At 36.8% G+C, this 19843-nt stretch overlaps 1 protein-coding gene and 1 long non-coding RNA gene across 2 annotated transcripts; one reads left to right on the forward strand and one right to left on the reverse strand.

The window, feature by feature from the left end:
- The first annotated feature begins 1111 nt into the window (after positions 1 to 1111).
- LOC105439837 lies at positions 1112 to 18507 on the forward strand. Its single transcript, XM_030986125.1, has 6 exons — positions 1112 to 1300; positions 3955 to 4118; positions 4864 to 5126; positions 6419 to 8184; positions 12546 to 12701; positions 18147 to 18507. The coding sequence occupies exons 2-6, from the start codon at positions 4006 to 4008 to the stop codon at positions 18324 to 18326; spliced, it is 2478 nt and encodes an 825-aa protein (XP_030841985.1). The 5' UTR covers positions 1112 to 1300; positions 3955 to 4005; the 3' UTR covers positions 18327 to 18507.
- LOC115924214 lies at positions 16852 to 18147 on the reverse strand. The gene is made up of 2 exons (XR_004064215.1): positions 17610 to 18147; positions 16852 to 17269 (listed from the first exon to the last, which is right to left on the reverse strand). It is a non-coding gene; the product is annotated as an uncharacterized LOC115924214 (long non-coding RNA).
- Positions 18508 to 19843: the final 1336 nt, after the last annotated feature.

A 19843-nucleotide genomic window follows, 5' to 3' on the forward strand; every position in this document is an offset into this window, starting at 1 on the left:
AAAACCAAATTAATATCAGAGTAGAGGGGGGGGGGGTTGTCCTAGGGGGTATTTTTCAGGGGTGTGCTGGTAATTATCCTCGGGGAGGGGGAGGGGTAATATTCCGCGCGGCCTTTTGCAAATTAATGATATCGTATATAAGACTCTAGATATTTAAAAAAAGATTTGTTTCAAGAATATATATCAGTCAATGCGATTCCCCTTGTAGCTTTCTTACAGTTAATGCACAGTACGTAGTTGCTCCAATATGGAAAAAGCTTACAGATTATATTGATAATATGACGAAGGAGACAACGCTGTACTTTGGGTTCGCTCATAATTTGGTAGTGGTGGCAGTCATGATATTTATATTAATCTTTTATTCCTGCGACTCAAATTTTATATCATTCGATGTAAATGTTAAGAGGTAGACCTAAAATTTCCAGAGCTTTCTTTCTTTTGTAAAAATGAAACTTGAATTTAAAAAAAAGCGGAGAAGAAAGGTAAATAGCTGCCACTAGTAAATGGTCATTTTTTCCTTGTGGAATTTCGGTCCCTTGGTATTTAATAAACTGTATACTTCCTTATTGTCAATTATGTTATTCTATTGTTAACATTACTGTATTTCAGTGGAGGATCTCCTTGACGAGTCCAGTCTCGGTTTTCTTACATGATATCAGGGAGGTGAGAATGCCCTGGTTGTCCTGTGTTGTACCCGACTACCGTGTTCTGTATACATCCATTTACTTTATTGATTATTGTAAATATGCGATGTCGTTGATTTTTATTTTAAATTATTAAAAAAAAAAAAAAAAAAAAAAAAATCTTACAAAAGGTCTGTAGTAGCTGTCTGTGACCGCCTTCATTTTCACTTTACAGTGCTTTACTTTACTCTATGTTCTCCACATCTCGCTGGCCTGCAGCAGTTGTCTAAGTCTTGATTTCAATTTGCCTCCGCTTGATCGTGTCCTTGTAGCGATGCCGTGGTCGACCAATCCCTCAAAAGGTCTACTGTCAACACCAACACTGTACCCCGCGCGAACGTAGTTCAGATAGAAGAAAACGCGCAGCCGGGGATTCCCCCCTTCATTCGCTCAGTTTCTATATTTGTCCCTATTATCCCGCGCGACTCACCCATTCGCCATTTTTCTGCCAGAAATGTGCACTTACCTGGTACTGCACTGCCGCTCCGCACCATCTCGCTTCCGGGTTCGATTCAGCACGTTTTTTTAAGATCCGATGTTTCTTCAGCAGTAGATTTAGAGTCTAGATTGAAGACGACGACATGATGTCTTTGCAAACCTGATGAGACTAAAACAAGGTCAGTCTATTTCGGATAAAAAATGTTAGGTCTAGTTGTATCACTATCATTAATCAGGCATTCATGATTCACTAATGTAATGATTCAGGCCTCGGGGAGATCTCCCTGGTGTAGTGGTGGTATGATGGGGTTGGAATTGGGTACGTACATTTACGTGTCCGCACACCAACGCAGTGATTAGTGGTAATGTAATGCGTATTGATGGCATTGATCTCATTTTCTACCCCCTTTATCTTATAACCTGATTACCGGATGTACAAATTGCAGAAATCTACAGTCGAGATTTCAGGCCAGGTCTATCGATCTTCCAAGCCCAAGGTCCATCTACCTTTTCCAATAATTTTGATCTCACGAGGTGTGACATACAGTGTCGGTGTGTAATGAACACATTGCTTCGATGTTAATTTAATTCTTGTCTTCCTTTTTCTAAGTCTGTATAGTGTAATGTTTCAACAAAATTCTTGCACTTGATGCAGATATATATAGATGCCAAGTTCAAAGATCAGCTATGCATGACATTTTCACCGCTCGGCGCACGAGGGCAAGGGTATAGCGTATAGTGTACGTTTCGAAATCGTGCACGTGCGAGACATGACGTGACGTGATAGCCAGTCTGCATGCATGCTACGTGCACGCAATATACGTAAACGAACCCTGCGAGGAGCTAGCTGAGGCCTCGCGAGACGGTCGGCCAGTACGTAGTCTAGCAATTACTACCTTTTTTTCTTTTCTTCCCAGTCTGGCCCTGACACGTGACAAAAATGGTTGCCATGCCTGACAGCGTTTTCAGACCCTCAATGCGTGACTGTCTTGCATAATGCATGACACTTGGTAGCTCTGTAGATGTAAAGATCTTTCCCCCTTGGCTCTGTACGAAAGGTGAATTAGATATTTAAAACGCTCCAATTGCTTATGTCACCTAGCGCACTCTGCACTCTGTGCCTATCTTTTACCATCAATTGCCTACTCACCCCTCCAACAACATGCCATCACTCTCAAATTGCAACTTCTTTGTGGCGTCTAACAACAAACAACCAACAACCACTTTTTTCCAACCACCAAAGGAAAAAACAAAGAATAACAGAAGGAAAGACAGAAGGAGAAAAGTGATAGAATGATAAAAACAAAGAATTATATAAGAAAAGGTGATAGAAGGAAGAAACAAAGAATAATAAAAAACAAAGAATAACATAAGAATAGAAGGAAGAAACAAACAATAACATTAGGAAAGACAGAAAGAGAAAATGATAAAGAATAGATAATGAAAAGAGAAGATGACAGATGGAAAAACAAAGAATAACATAAGTGAAGGTGATAGAATAACAAACAAAGAGTAACATGAGGAAAGACAGAAAGAGAATGGGATAGAAGAAAGAAACAAAGAATAACATAATGAAAGACAGAAAGAGAAAGTAATAAAATGTTTTTAAAAAAAGGATAAGATAAGATAAGAAAAGGTGATAGAAGGAAGAAACAAAAAATAACATAAGGAAAGACAGAAAGAGAAACTGATAGAATGATAAAAACAGAATAATTTTTGAGAAGGAAAAAGCAAAGAATAATGAAAACAAAAACATAAAAGAAGGTAAAAAAAAGTAAGATACAAAGAATAACATATTAAAGGAAAGACAGAAAGAAATATTATGAAGAAAAGATAATGGAAAGATACATGTAGAAGAGAAGATGACAGATGGAAAACCAAAGAATAACAAGGATTGGTAGGGAAAAAAAAATGATAGAACGATAAAAACAAAGAATAACATAAGAATAGAAGGAAGAAACAGGATAACACAAGGAAAGACAGAAAGAGAAAACGATTAAGTATAGATAATGAAAAGATAGAAGAGAAGATGAAAGATTGAAAAACAGAGTCTATCATAAGTCTAACATAAGAAAAACAGAAAGAGAAATTGATAGAAGGAAAACAAAGAATAACATAACAAAAGATCTCAAAAATGATAGAATAATAAACGAAGAATAACATAACAAATGAAAGAAGGAGCAATTGAAAACTATAGTGAACAGAACGGGTTGACAGCAGCCTCGTCCACACAAACAAAAAAGCCCCTATTTATGTGGATTCTCGCAAGAGTACATGTACATGCAGTCACGCACTTAATTAGGGAATGCCCTCTCTACTTCACCGCGAGGTCGCCATTTATTACCAGCCTACCCACTACCCATCCAGGAGAGGCTTCTCCCTCTGACACCTGATTTGATGTCTGCTGCCCTCACAGATCTCATCTAGGGAAGATGATTTTTATCCCTGATTCTGACATTGGCTGAGTCAATCTGCACTTACATGTACATGTATATCCAAGATCTATTTATGCTTTATTTCCATTTTTCATTCTTCTTGTGTTTCTTTTCTAAAGACTATCCCCGACAGGGCTATTGTTAGCTGATACCCTGTGCTCATGCATGTAGTTCTTCACCAGCCGGAGGAATTCAATAATAAAAAGAATACAATGATGCTCATTTTGCGTGGTGAAAAAAAACCTGGGCGTGTTGATTGACGACTTAAAAAAAAAAAAATCACAAAATCATAGTATTCTATCCTAAACCTTAAGCTATTAAGCCTTAAATCTTAAGCCTGTTATTAGATAGAGATATTTTATGTACGTAATGTAGATATTTTTTAATATTATTTCCAGGTATTGCTGCCTATGGCATCCCCACTTTCCAGAGAACTAAACTTCTGTTGAATGAGAACGACATCTTACACCATGGATGGATTCTGCCTTCTCTATCTGCTCCTGATCCTCTTGATGAGATCTGGTGATGTTGAAACCAATCCAGGTCCTGACACTGCAGAAAGGTATGCATATACTGGCTTACTTCGTTTCATCGGGTCGTCGCGTCCATTCGGGTGGTTGTGTTACACAACCTTTCATGAAACAAAAGATCATGTAAAGATGAACGTTCAGGATGCAATCTTTCGTAGATTTGCTGTAGGGTTTTCACAAAGTGTTGAGTAAATTAGACCTGACCATTTAAACATGAGAGGGGTTTATTTCACATTAGCCTCCGACATTTTGTGAATAAAAGAGGCATGTTTTCACAAAAGGTCAGCTAACTCCACCACCCAACCCGACGCGATGACCTGATGATTCAAAGTAAGCTGATTACATAGACTTTGCTTGATACAGATAATGATGATGATGATAATGATAATTATAATAATTATCATTATCATCATCATCCATTCTAGTATCAGTTATAATGTAAACATTATTATTATTATTATTATTATTAAAAGTTGTAATAATCCTTCTCTCCTTATATTAATATTATTACTATCACCATCATTATTGTATTTATTGCCAGACTCTGCATTTTTTGGGAATGATTATCCTTGCCAGAACAATACCGCCCTCACCTGCAACTTGAGGCAACTTGTTTCAAATGTTAATATCACTGGCAACTAATTCTGACATCCCCAGGCTGTTATATTGCACGCTCGAGCACAAATTGTTAAGTGTCATGTGATAGCTTCTCAGCCAATAGGATGCTCTCTAACTAATATCCTATCGTTCCCAATTGATTTATTATTCATTTTACAGTACTGTCAGTGAAAAGGAGTTCCTGAAGCTGGCCCAGGCTATCCCTCCATCTTACTACGAGGCTGTCGGGATATCTCTAGAGATCCCCTTAGCTCAGCTACAGGCAATCCTGATTCAGAAGTCAAACAACTATACCAATGCATTTTTGAGCGTATTCATGAACTGGAAGGTCAAGCAGCAACCTCCACATTCGAACAGACGACAGCTTTTGGCAGACGCACTTCGAGAGATTGACCTGGGTGGCTTATCGGACAGATTACTCAGTGAGTGCTCCATGTACTATACATTTGTCACAATTTACAGAATAGTGTCAAATTTTATCAGGCCTCATGCATGTTTTATAATTCACTAATTTAACTTTGTTAATCCCAGATATTTTCTGGATAGTGGAAACCAATATAGTTTAAGTACTTTTAGTGATAGCAGAATTCAATGTATGCCAGCTTTCTTTATATGCACATGTTCTATAAACAAAATATATTATTTTGCGTCATCCCATTATGATAACTGTTATTATGCATCCACCCACCAAAGGTGGTGCCGGAGAAAATATGTTTTGGGGTTGTCTGTCCATTCGTCCTACTTTTTGCTATTGCAATATCTCAAGAACCACTTGAGGTATGAACTTCAAACTTGTTGATAGTATGTATAACCATAGGCAGATAATCTTGATTAGATTTGGGTGTTAGTGGATCAAAGAGGTAATTTTGTGAAATTACTGGTTTTAGCCTCATGATATGTCAAGAACCACTTGAGGTGTGAACTTCAAACGTGGTGATATCATGCATCACCAAAGTGAGATGGAGTGATTAGATTTTGGGATAATTTTCAATGGCCAAGGGCCATGAGGGTCAAATTTAATTAATTTTTAGGGTTTTAGCTCCATTATTGAAATGTCTCAAGAACGGTTTGAGCCATGAATTTCAAATTTGGCATTAGTATGCATCACCATACTGAGACAAACTGTTTATATTTTGGGTTAAGAAGGTCAAAAGTCAGCAAAACTACATACTTTAAAGCTATTTTAGCTGAAAATTATTAAAAAACACTTCAAATGGTATGCGTCACCATAGGGAGACAAGTAATCCGATGTTGGGTTGTCAGATCAACGGTCATAGGTTGTAAAGATCAATCAACATGTATATATAGGCTTTTTGTTCTCATTTAGAGATTGATTCAAGCCCTGATCATTTAACTGAATTTACGCAGAGGCATACTGGAGATGTAATCATATTTGTCTTGTTTTTTTTTTCTTCTCAAAATAAGATGTGTGATTGTCACGGAACCTCTGCATTGCTGAAATGTCCTAGGAAAAATAATTCCAGTGATATTCATCTACAAGTACATATACATGTATACACAAATTAGTCAGATTCTAAATGCCCTTAAAATTGAATGAATTCATTTTAATTCAGACAAACATGTAGGACTCTGTGTCTTTGACTACATGCACCTAGTCGTATGTCACACTATTAGCCTCAGGCCTTTACAATCCTTTCAGATGTATCAAAATATGTTTACGTGTAGTCATATGAATATGTATTTTTATTTTTAGGAGGGCCATCAAGACTGCTCGATTCACAGACCAAACCTTCTTTAGCTGAGTCTCAAACCAAACCACTTTCTTCTGAACTAGTTGAGCGCTGTGCAAATGATTTCAAGTTCAAGTATAGGTCAACTCTCTGTAAGATCAGAGCTGATCCTCTCAATCCTGCTTCCACTGTGCAGTTTGACGACTTGTATACTAATCTCGTCTTACTAGAAGAACATGGAACAAAGAAGCGAGTGCTAGATTACAATGATATGCTTGATCTGAAAGTCAATGGAGAGTTCCCCAAGCGGATCATGGTTCTGGGAGAGGCAGGGGCTGGAAAAACTACATTCTGTGCTAAGATTGCCTGGGACTGGATTGGAGCGAGGCATTTCAGTCATTTTGTGTGGGTCTTGATTGTTCCTCTACGTGAATTTAAGCAACACACTATTGGCGAGATTGCCAAGTCTTATCTGGCCAAAAACAATCCAGCAACGGTTTCTCAGATTACTGAGTATATCAGGTCAAATCCTGACAAGGTATTCATCGCATTCGATGGGCTAGATGAAATCAAAGGCAAAATCATGAAGACAAAATCTTGCAGAACACAGCCTTCTGATCAAATGCAACTTCAGCCATCACAGCCAAGTGTCACCTCCTCAGTGGCATGTGGCAGCTCATCTGAGCCTGGTGATATTGGACTTGTAGATATTCTTTGTTCAGATCAACTTGCCTCTTGCCCAGTCTTGGTGACCACTCGCCCATGGAGAGCAGTAGAGATTAGATCAGATGGTGATCTAATGAAGCTCTACACATTCATTCGTGTTGAGGGTTTCAACAGAGAGAATTTGTCAGATTACATTCACAAATACTTTCCAAAGAATGATAATAAAGATAAAGCAAATCAGCTTATCCAGTTCACCAGTGAGAATGATGTCATATCTGAAAACATGGCCCACTATCCTATATATGTAGCCATGTTGTGTCTTATGTGGAAAGAACTTGATGCTCAAAAACTAAAGGAAATTAAATCCCTGAAATCTTTTTCACAGATATTCAAAGAAATGATTGCCTTTCTAAAAGAACACTATGCTCAGAAAATGGTGAAGAAAGTAGGCAGCCCCTCACTTCTTTCTTATTTGAAAAAAATTGATGAGCTCCTTGGACCGATTGCCAAGCAGGCCCTCAATGGTCTGCTAGAAAATACCTTGATTTTCGATGAAGAAGATTTCCAAAAATGCCCAGAATCCAAGGACACTGCCTGTCGGGTTGGGATTATGTCTCAGGAGGACAGAATTACCACTAGCATGGACATACATAAGAGGAATTCTCATGTGCAATTGCCAGTCTTCTTCCCTCACAAACTTTTTCAGGAGTACATGGCTGGAGTCCATCTTGCTTCCCTGTATGAATCTGATCGTAATGAATTCAACATGCTGATTGAGGAAGTAGTGCTGCCAAGAAAGGAGGAGTTTAGGTATCTCCTATACTTCACTGTGTCACAAAACAAAAGTATTGCAACTCACGTTCTGAACTCTATGCTTCAGGGACTTGACATAGATGTAGGTAGAGAGTCACCTATCCTTGTTGGTGATCCCTGTTGGGTTCAGCTACCCACAGATGCAGGTAAAGAATTATCTTTCATTGTTGATGTAGCCTTTGAGAGTCGGGACCCAGATGTAGCAGCCTTGGTGAAGGACAGGGTTTCATCAAAGGAAATTGCACTGACCATATCCGATGGCATGACAGCACACACTGTAGCTGGTTATGCTTTCATTGGACCACATGTGGTAAGTTTAATCACACTTTGATGAACATAATTAGTTCATCCATTTTTGTACAAGTTCTTACTTTAATGTCTTTTGCAGTTTGCTTACAGTACGTACAACAGTATAATTATGGATGGGTGCATCTCGACTAGCACATGTCCTATTCTCTGCATGGCCCCTTATACCAACCAATTTTCTCTTCTCTTTTCTCTACAATTGTATAACGATATGCATGCATTGATGCCCGCATTTCTATTTCCTTGAGCAGATGTAAATACCAGTAACACGTCATAACACACGTATGGTTTCCATACACTTTGGCCTATATGGACTTACATGCTTAAAACTAATACGTGATGCATGTAGTGCGATACATTATAATGCAGAATATGAAATGGCAGCTAAGACGTTCTACTCTGCAGATTTTCAAAATCGGGGTATGAGATGCCCTGAGGTGTGCCACTCAGAATACACTTGCAAAATTTCAAGATAAAGAAAAAAATGGGGTAAAAGGGGCAAAAATCACTCTGAAAATTGATGTCATGCATAGCCGATACGTGTTACAGTTGGGCAGAAACCCCGCGTAATCCGAATTGTGACCTGCTTTCAATTTCGATTCACTCAAAATATTCTGAGTGAACATATACCGTGTATGGTATCATTTGAAGGGGTACTTCATTGCAGTCATTTTGACCCCATTGTCATCCAAGGAAATGTCCTACAAGCATGTTACACATTGTAATGATCTACGTCATGAAATTTTACCGAGCTTGGCAGGTATTTGTCAAGTAGGTTGATACACATGTTTGCCAAGTTTCATAGACCTAGGTATAACGTTCACAAAACGAATCTGATGTCGGTGGAAGAGGAATTTTGAAAAAATTCAGAACGTGCAAATTTACAATAACATTGAAGCTATGTACTGGCACGTACATACAGAGCGAGTCAAAAAAAAAGGTTTACACCTAGACAATTGCTAATTATTTTAAAAATCATCTATGAACAGTAAATTATTATACATCTAATGAAAGAGTGTTTTATCCCAAATCATTTGGTACCATTTTTGTCAGGTATGTGTTCACGCTTGGATGAACACGAGGCATTGTTTGCGAAAGTGCAAAAATCGACTTGCGCCAAATTACTTACATGTATGTGATTGTGAATAAAACAATTTGGATTTGGGTATTAATTCGGTCTTTGCAGATCCAAATAACATCCCCAACAAAATTAATCATGCCACACATATCAAATATCGAATATCAAATATCAACGAACATTTGTGCGCGTGTGTGTGGGTGGTGTGACTTTGCACTTTGCAAAAAGTGTATGCAATGCATTTCATTTGATACATTTAATTCATTCTCTCACTCCACTAATCCTAACATAATACATACTGTACGCATCACTTTGGCGCAAGTCGATTTTTGCACTCTCACAAACAATGCCTCGTGTTCATCCAAGCGTGAACACATACAACACAAAAATGATACCATATGATTTGGGATAAAACACTCTTTCATAAGATGTATAATAATTTACTGTTCATAGATGAATTTTTAAATAATTAGCAATTTTCTAGGTGTAAACTTTTTTTTGACTCACACGGTATAGTGCATCTTTACCTTTTAGATGAGATAAAATTTGGGAAAAGGGAACTTTATCAATAGTTTGCACATTTTCATCCCTTCCAACAAAATATCTCTTGCCCATGACTAAGTGAAATCCCAATTTTTGGTTTACAATTGTTTAACAGGGCACAAAGGAATCTGTTTGATATTCCTGGCCCTGTGTATAATTGGGGTTACTGATATTGCAACTCTTAACATACATGTACAGTACATGTATTTGATTACTGTAGTTCAATTCATCTTCTGTTTCACTTTAACCCGTGGTATTTGCATATTCTGTTTAATAATCTCAAAGTCAAATATTTCCACATTACGGTATACCCTTTACCTATATCTTGCCTTTATGTTGTTTATGCATGCCATACACTCCATTGCTGCTATGTCGCAGTCGGGGCTCAAATTAAATTTTTTTTTCCATGGGGGCTCTTCCAAAAAGAAAAGAGCCCCCGAGAGCCTTCACACGGGGGCTCTTTTTTAATCAAATTTCCATTGAATTGGTACCCATGATACTCCTAAATTCTTTGCTATTTCATCATTATTATTTATTTAAGTCAGCATTTTCCCTCTAACAACTTATCAAGTTACATGCAGCTAATGGTAAGAGCTCCTCCCACTGTACGAAATGTCTCGTTCAAGCCCATACAGTCGCCTCCATGCCAACAGGTTTCCCTTTACTAATTTTAGTTTTCGGTTGATTTGCTGGCCGAGGTTCATTATTTTCTGGTCTTTTGGAATTACCAGATTTCAGAGGATTCACGCTTTTCACACGAAAAACTTCTTCATGGTTCAGTCCTTGCGCAATTGCCTCTAGCTTTAGCAGATGATGGGGTGGCAGCGTGCACACCAATTTCATTGGTTTAAGGTTCGAAAGTTGAAACTCAATATTGTGTGAAAGTTACAGAAAAAATAATCTTTATTTTTAATTCAAGGGGGCGATTTTAAATTTTGCAATCGCCCCCTTGAGCAATCTGGCGGAGGCGATCATGTAGCTCAATTGGGGGGAGAATCGCCAATTGCCTCCGTGTATTCTGAGACTTGGTCGCAGTCCACTTCTTTTCTCTTTCTCCAAGCTCTCTATTCTCCTCTCCTCCTTGCCTATTTCTTTCTTCCTTGCTTTCTTTCTTCTATTTATAATGTATACCGGTATTATATATTTGTGTATTCAGGCGTACCCATTACAAGCTTTGCTTATCGGGATTCGCGCCTTCTTCCTTGTAATACAAGTTCTTTGATTATATTTATGTTCCTACGTATAAATTATATTGTTTGAACAGATGTCAAATATGTTGTCAAATTGATTTGGAAGAAAATAAATGGTCATTTGAATTGAAAAAGACTGAATACATGTATGTGCTGATGCAGGGGGCATCCACATTTTACTTCTTTTCTCCTTTGCGAGACTAGATTTTTGCTCCATATCCACCCTTTTAATTCAGTGATCGTATTCCTATTAACATTTATAAAATGATTAAGGTATGAGGCACCAGATGGTGTGAACTTAAATAATCTCCTTTGAAACAATATGTTTTAGACTTATACTCTCCTTTTATTTAGTTTAAGGATTCTCTGTTTAGTACATGGTAAACTGAGATGAGATGTTGCTAATGTCGCAGAAATAGGAATTTGATATGAAATGTCATGGCAATAGCTCTTAAGCCTGTACCCTTATGGATCACTGAAGTTAAGGAATCAAAACCAGGAATGTATTTACTAACTCAACTTTCTCACTAAAACTACCACTCTAAATGGCCAACAATAAGCCAGCTTAAATAATGTATTAAAGCACCTGAATACATTGTATTAAACATATCTACATAGATGAAGCGATATTTAACATCGCGTCTGTATGTTATGCGCATTGTCATTTCTAAAAGAAATAAGACTTCCAATGTAACTCATACAACGTAGACCCTATCACTATATATACATATACATATACTATACTATACAGTTTTGTGCATAGCAATTTATACACCGTACTCGGTACACATTGATTATGTAATATCATTTTTCTTCAACAACCTGACCAAAACACATTCTTAAATCACCACAAATGAAAAGCATGATATTTTAAAGATAAACTTACTTCTAACATTTCCTGGCATTTCCTGGCTAACTTATCTTCTGACATTTCCTGGCTAACTAAAACAACCAGTGGCGGATCCAGGGGGGGGGGGGGCCCGGCCCGGCCCCCCCCCCCCCCCGGGAAAAAAATGTGTATTTTTACATTTTTTAACGTTAATTTTAACTTTTTTTGGAGATGGCCCCCCCCCCCTCTTGGCGCTCAAGGGGGGGGGTTGCAAGTTTTCGAGAGCCAAAACCCCCCCCCCCCCCCACCAAGGGAATTTTCGGACAGCGCGATTTTCAAATTTTTTGGAGCAAAAAAAAAAAAAAAAAAATTGTTCTCACTACCCCCCCCCCCCCCCCCCCCCCCCCCCCCCCCCCCCCTCCCCACTGAACGAAATATTGGCCGGCACGATTTTCATATTTCAGCACACTAAATTTCAAATTGATTTCAAATTTGGGCCCCCACCCCTAAGAAATCCTGGATCCGCGCCTGAAAACAACATATTCAGCTATCTCCTGTTTTGTCAACAAACCATCTTATTTATTTCCTTTTCCCTCTTAATCTGTGTATTTCTTGCAGCACATTTAGGGCAACCGCTTATGTAGGTAATACACATGTATGCCTAACATCCAAGAGAACATCTCTATTTTGCATCCCATCAGTAACCACTTTGTCATTTTATCCAGGTTACCCTCTATATTAAGAGAAATTGTGGACCTACTACGTCACTGGATGTGGCAGAGATAATATGCTCCATGCCATCTTTGAAGGAAGTTTCTCTACAAAGTGCATTCCATCATTGTTTTTTTGAAACACTTGCAAGGAAAGGAAAAGAATCAAAGGTGAGCGGTTCATCCACAATTGTGATGTACATGTATGTGTGAGTGTTTTTATTTAATTTCATTCCATTCCATTATCATCTCTTCCCTTTTCTAATATACATTTTACTTTTCTTTAATTCCTTTTAATGTCTCATATATGTATATGCTGGTTCTTTTCACTAAGGCAGCAGCAGTCTTGAAAAAAACATTTAAGTGTGAATACTATAACCGTGCAAACCGTGGAAGATCACAACGTACATGTACTTAACGGGGAAGTCCACCCTGATATTAACTTGGTCTGAATAACAGCAGATAAATAAGAGGGAAAAATTAGTGAAAGTTTGAGTAATATCAGATTAAAGATACTAAAGTTATGAATTTATTATGTTGTCATCAGTGAAACACATATTTGCAAATCTGTGATGTCTCTTGTAAGAAAATTGAAATATTTTTATTTCCTCTAGTAAATTTTCAATCATACATGCACCCATATTTCAAATATGTATGGACAAAAATATATAATCCGTCATCAATAACAAAGAGCATATTGGAGGGGGGGGGGCGGGCTCACAAGATACGTCACATTGTTGACAATTTGTGTTTGATTGATCGCAATTTCAAAAAATTCATAATGTTCTTATTTGAACCGGAATTTGCTCAAACTTTCACTGACCTGTTCCCTTTATTGTCTAGATCTGCTTCTATTGAAACCAACGTAATATCAGGATGGACTTCCCCTTTAAAGATACTATGTCAGCTTTTGCAGCCAACATCAAATTCTGTAGAACTGTGCAGGAATTATGAATTTGTCATGTACAGGGTGTATGTCCTATCTGTAAAATTTAAACATTAGCAGTGTCCTAGTATTCAAATTATGCAAGGAAACTTGTTTACTTTCTAGACTTCACTGTCAGACACTGTTGTGTGAGTGACTGACATCTTTTTTTCTTTGGTAATAACATATACATAAAATGAGCTGTAACAGGTACATGAGCGTTTGTCTATATCAATAACCCACTACTTGTAATGGCCAAAATTAAACTGATTGAATCTTTGTGCAGCACAAAACGTACGACCATTCGGGACAAGGGTCTGAAAATCGGACTATTACTTAGGTTATTTCAATCGCTTATGTCGATTCGACAACTAATGGTCATTATTTTATGTCAAAAAGGCAATTCTTCAAGCCCTTTTGTTTTGAGGGAATTTCTAAATAAGTATTGACTTTCAAATGCTGTTGAAATTTAACCTTTTCATTTTTTGGGCCTGTAAATGGGACATAGTACCTTTAACTTGAAGTACTACCAGTGACGTTTATTTATTGTGTTAAAGGTCTCCCTAATATCAGAAGCATATCTTCAATATCATTCTAGTTTGTTTATGAGAAGAACTGCTATAATCTAAACATATATGTAGGTCTGTCTACATCAGCTCCAGATTGCCAAATATCCCGTTATTTTTTAATATCCCGATCGCAAATTATCCAGTTAATTTACGTCTTCATCAGCCCAAAGTTGCAATTAGCGGGATATTAAGTCGAGATAATCATCCCAAGATTTCTTGGGCTAGTTTGCAAAATAAGCTGCTATTTGGCAAAATATCCAGCTATTTGTCCAGTGCGTCTTCACCAGCCCGAAGACTCGCACTATGCGCGAAGGCTGACCAAAATATCTCTTCTTTTCTTTTTTTTCCTTTTCTTTCATAGCTTGTAAATTAAATGACCATAGGACTTTCCAGTCGATTTGTTCGGTACTATTTAACATTTCTTCCCATTTCTCTTTGATTGGAGGTCTAACAATTGAATGAATAGACAACGTAAAGTAGAAAAACTTCGACTTTTGTTTAGTGTTAACATCCATTGAGACATTTTTCATGACACCTTCATTTTCTTCCTGTGTCGCATCATATACATGTACCTGTCTTAAAATATTCTGTTTCCAAACTTTGGGAATCGCATTTACTATGATGTAATATTCTTGAAACAAAGAAGCATGTTTTTTCTCAAATTTTTCTTCAATTTCCCTCAAAGACATAAATCTAGAGTTTTGTACGACATCATTAATTTTCAAAAGGCCTACATCAAACCATTTTTTAATAAATAATACATTTTTGTTATGATCTCTTATATTTGAGTTATACCATATGTCTTCACTTCTAACATTAGTACATTGTAAATCAATTGGCGTCTTACGTTCTACTATCCCTTTAAAGTCAAACCAAGTTTATACCATATTCTTGTAATATTGGGGCATTTTTATATTCTTTAAACAGAACTTCATATCATCTTTTGTACATTTACTATTTAACACATATTTTAAATTGCCCACTTTTTTAAAGAAAACATCAATTATCTTTTTCCACTTTGATTTTTCGTGGGAGAAGTAGTGCAATATCCACTTTAATATAAAACTTTGTAACAGAGCATTCAAATCAACCATTTTGTCTCGCCTGCGTAGCAAAAAGCGAGACATAGAACCTGTTGGTGGATTACAATCAAACTTGAATTTTTTAAATCGCTTTTGTTGTTGCTGTATGGCAGAGGTATCATTTTCGACTGCGTGCAGTTGAACATCCATCTAGTTTAGTTGTATTATTATTCCAAATAGTCGAAGGACGACTAATATATGATTTAGGGGTAAAAATGTGAATTTTATGATATTATTTGCATGAATTACCATATATATGCAAATGAGTGGATTTTCAAAAAATTGAAATTACCATAGTATTCAATACACTTCACTTGAAATTCCTCCCCCCCCCCCCCCCTGTCGTAGGAAAACTTCAAATACGGTACCCCAGCCTCATTAGGTTGTTAAGACTTGAATTGACCAAACTGAACCATAGCAACAAACCTTCTGAATGACAGGTCTTGTGCTCTTGAAATCCAGAATTATGAATACCTTAAATACATTAATAGCAAATGTTTATTTATGGGTATCGTAGGTCTATGGTAGGAGTAGGACTTATCAATGCAAACACGTTGGAAGACCTATAAAGAATACATGTATAGAATTTTTTTAAATCGCTCTTACTAAATCATCTTCTCCATAGAAACTTTATTGTATTCTTTTTCTCAATAGACAAGAATTGAATTTGTAAAGAAATTCTATTCGATCAATTTTGTTTAGAATGTTATTATGAATACAACTATATGTAATTTGAGGAATTTGTGTAAAATATAAGAATACAAACAGAAATTAGTAAATATAACATATGCATGTATATATGTGCTGCTTAAATATATTGACAAACAATGCAGGTCCAGACTCTCCAGCTTGAAAGTCTCCTTTGTCCCACACCAGCCTCAATACATCTCCTAGCAGAAGCACTGTGTTCTATGCCCAACCTGACTGACCTGACACTTGGAGGGTTTCTCAATGAGGAGTTCTTCTCTACATTGAAAGCAAAGGCATCATCCATACAGGTATGTGTGTCCTAATGTTAATGTCATGGAGGGTCATTGAATGACAGAAGCAGCAGTAATATTTATATGGTGCACATGTATATACCAGTTTATATTTCTTTTTTTCTCCAATCACCCTTTGGAACAGTCATGAAACATGGAATAAAGCAAACTACACATGTACTGATTTAATTAAAATTCAAGTGTGTCTAAAATTGACATTGATTTGACTAATAATAAAAATTCAACCATTTCCAAGTTTGATTGATAGTAAAAATATGCCATATAGTTTTTTAAGAGCCATTTTTTATAGAGGCTTGAATTTACCTAAATGAACCATAGCAACAAACCTTTTGACTTAGGGATCTTGTGCATATGAAATCCAGATTCATGAATACCTTCAATACATTAACAGCAAATATATATGTATTGGTATTATGAATTTCAGTGTAAGTAGGAGTAGGACTTATCCATGCAAACAGGTTGGAAGCCCTATAAAGAATACATAAGGAATTTTAAAAAAAAATTGCCTTTACTAAATAATCCTTTCAATAGAAACATTAGTGTGTTCTTTTTCTCAATAGACAAGAATTGAATTAGAAAATACAATCTATTCAATTGTTTTGTTGAGAATGTTATTATGAATACAACTATGTAATTTGAGGAATTTGTATATGTCACGTGCGATAGCTCGCTTGTATTAGCTCACTAATCTAGAATAGGCTATACTTAACCACTCTGAATAATACTACCAAAGGATTCCAGAAATATTGGTTGAATGAAACATTTAATGTAACTCAAATCAAGGAGGATATTACAAATATCCTTGCTCAAATAGAACACATCATATTATTGTCGTTTACAAAATAATAATTATCTGTAAATAGGATACTGGCATTCAATGAAGCTTAAATAAATGTTTGTCTTCTCTGAGTTCATTTAACGTTGATACTTCGATGAAACTATATGCGACGACTGTAACGACGAACGTGTGTTGACCAGTAGCGACGGCGAGTGATTGCCTTGAACAGTGGAAAGCTAGAGATGCGCCCCGTTGATCTGGTTGAAGATAACCCTTGAATGACCTTGAAACACCCGACTCTGTCCTAGCCGAGGTTGCTCGAGTATACGTAGTCCAAGGTTGACTATATATATGGCCGAGGTTGACCCGTACGTTGACCGCCGTCTAAATTAATAAAAGACCGGAATCTTAATAGCATAGGTCCTAAAATTAACACAAAAATGCACAATACCACTTGTATTACATCGGTTTCCAACATTAGCAAAAGTGTCCATATTTTAAAGGACTCAGCCACACACAAAATACATATCATTCGGATATAAAACAGCTTCATATCTATCCTCTTTAAATGTCCATATTTTAAAGGACTCAGCCAAACAAAATACATATCATTCGGTAATAAAACAACTTCACATTATCCTCTCTAAATGACCATAACAACGACTGTTTAAGCATATAAAAATGACCTAGGTTTACATGCAATGATGTATAAAAATGTACTTACAATTCGGCATTGAGAAGAGGGAAGAACAGTCTCAGCGTGCACTGGGTTGCATGGCACCACACCCCGCCGGTTTCTTTCCTTGGAAATACCCCCAAAACTGTAACACAGACCTCTCTCTTCAAGATCAATTATCCAAGTGAGCAGTCTGCATGTGCATTTTTACTAGCACACACAAATGAAAATGTGTCATACAAAGAGTCTGCAATTCTATACACCTGACAGAACCTAGATATTGTGTACACTTGAATACACTTAGCTATTCATCTAGTGAAGTGGAAATCTACATTAAGCACCTGTTCATAACTGGGCTCACAAAGAACATCTAATTTGCATACGATCCTCGCATAACTTATATGGGCTCACAAAAGAACATCTAATTTGCATATGATCCTCGTATAACTTACATGGGCTCACAAAGAACTACCTAATTTGAATAAGATCCTCACAGTATAAAATGTAAGAATACAGACAGAAATTAGTAAATATAACATATGCATGTATAGACGTGATGCTTAAATATATTGACAAACAATGCAGGTCCAGACTGTCAAGCTTGATTATCTCCGGTGTCCCACAGTAGCCTCATCGTATCTCCTAGCAGAAGCACTATGTTCTATGCCCAACCTGACTGACCTGACACTTGGATGGGTTCTCCATGAGGAGTTCTACTCTGCATTGAAAGCAAAGGCATCATCCATACAGGTATGTGTGTCCTAATGTAAATGTCATGGAGGTTCGTTGATCGACAGAAACAGCAGTAATAGTTATATGGTTCACATGTATAGACCACTTTATTTATTTTTATTAATTTCGCCAATCACCCTTTGGAACAGTTATGAAACATGGAATAAAGCAAACTACACATGTACTGATTCAGTTGAAATTCAAGTGTGTCTAAGATTGACATTTATTTGACTAATAATCAAAATTCAACCTTTTCCAAGTTTGATTGGTAGTAAAAATATGTCATATAGTTTTTTAGGAGCCATTCTTTATAGAGGCTTGAATTAACCAAACTGAACCATGGCAACAAACCTCCTGACTTTAAGGGTCTTGTGCATATGAAATCCAGAGTTATGAATACCTTTAATACATTAATAGCAAATGCATATCTATTGGTATTATACATTTCAGTGTAAGTAGGAGTAGGACTCATTAATGCAAACAGGTTGGAAGCCCTATAAAGAATACATAAGGAATTTAAAAATAAATTACCTTTACTAAATAATCCTCTCCATAGAAACTTTAGTGTATTCTTTTTCTTAGTAGACAAGAATTGAATTTGAAAATAAAATCTATTCAATCATTTTTGTTGAGAATGTTATTATGAATACAACTATGTAATTAATGGAATTCGGGTGAAATGTTAGAATACAGTCAGAAATTAGTGAGTAAAACATATGGATGAATAGACGTGATGCTTAAATATATTCATAAACAATGCAGGTCCAGACTGTCAAGCTTGATGGTCTCCTGTGTCCCACACCAGCCTCATTACCTCTCCTAGTAGAAGCACTGTGTTCTATGCCCAACCTGACTGACCTGACACTTGGTATGCATCTCAATGAGGAGTTCTACTCTACATTGAAAGCAAAGGCATCATCCATACAGGTATGTGTGTCCTAATGTACATGTCATGGAGGGTCATTGCAAGAAAGAAACGGCAGTAATAGTTGTAAAGTGCACATGTATATATGTTTTTTTCTCCAAACACCCTTTTTAAAAGGCCATTCACTTGGTATATTGGAACAATGAATTAAAGCAAACTACACATGTACTGATTCAGTTGAAATTTAAATGTGTGAAAGCATTGTTTACCCATCCATGAAAGAACCTGCATTCATTCAGCAGATGTATTCGATTTATTGTATTATTACTAACGCTCCTTCTCCCCCTTTTCTTTTCTTCTCTGCAAGTCACCCTTTTTTATTTTATTTTTATTGTAATGCCTCCGTTATGAAGTAGCCGGAGGCATTATGTTTTCGGGTTGTCCGTCCGTCCGTACGTCCCACTCTCGTTATCGCGTTATCTCAAGAACCGTCTGATGGATTCCTACCAAACTTTGGTCATGTATGTAACTTGCGGAGCCAATGAATTGATTAGATTTTGGGGTTACGAGATCAAAGGTCAAAGGTCACAGGACTCATTATATATGCGAAAAAGGCTTGTGATCGCTTTATCTCAAGAACTGATTGATGGATTCCTGACCTACTTAGGTCATGTATGTATCTTGC

This window comes from Strongylocentrotus purpuratus, unplaced genomic scaffold (genome assembly GCF_000002235.5).
Source record: "Strongylocentrotus purpuratus isolate Spur 01 unplaced genomic scaffold, Spur_5.0 spur5_scaffold_15, whole genome shotgun sequence".
Classification (NCBI taxonomy): domain Eukaryota; kingdom Metazoa; phylum Echinodermata; class Echinoidea; order Camarodonta; family Strongylocentrotidae; genus Strongylocentrotus; species Strongylocentrotus purpuratus.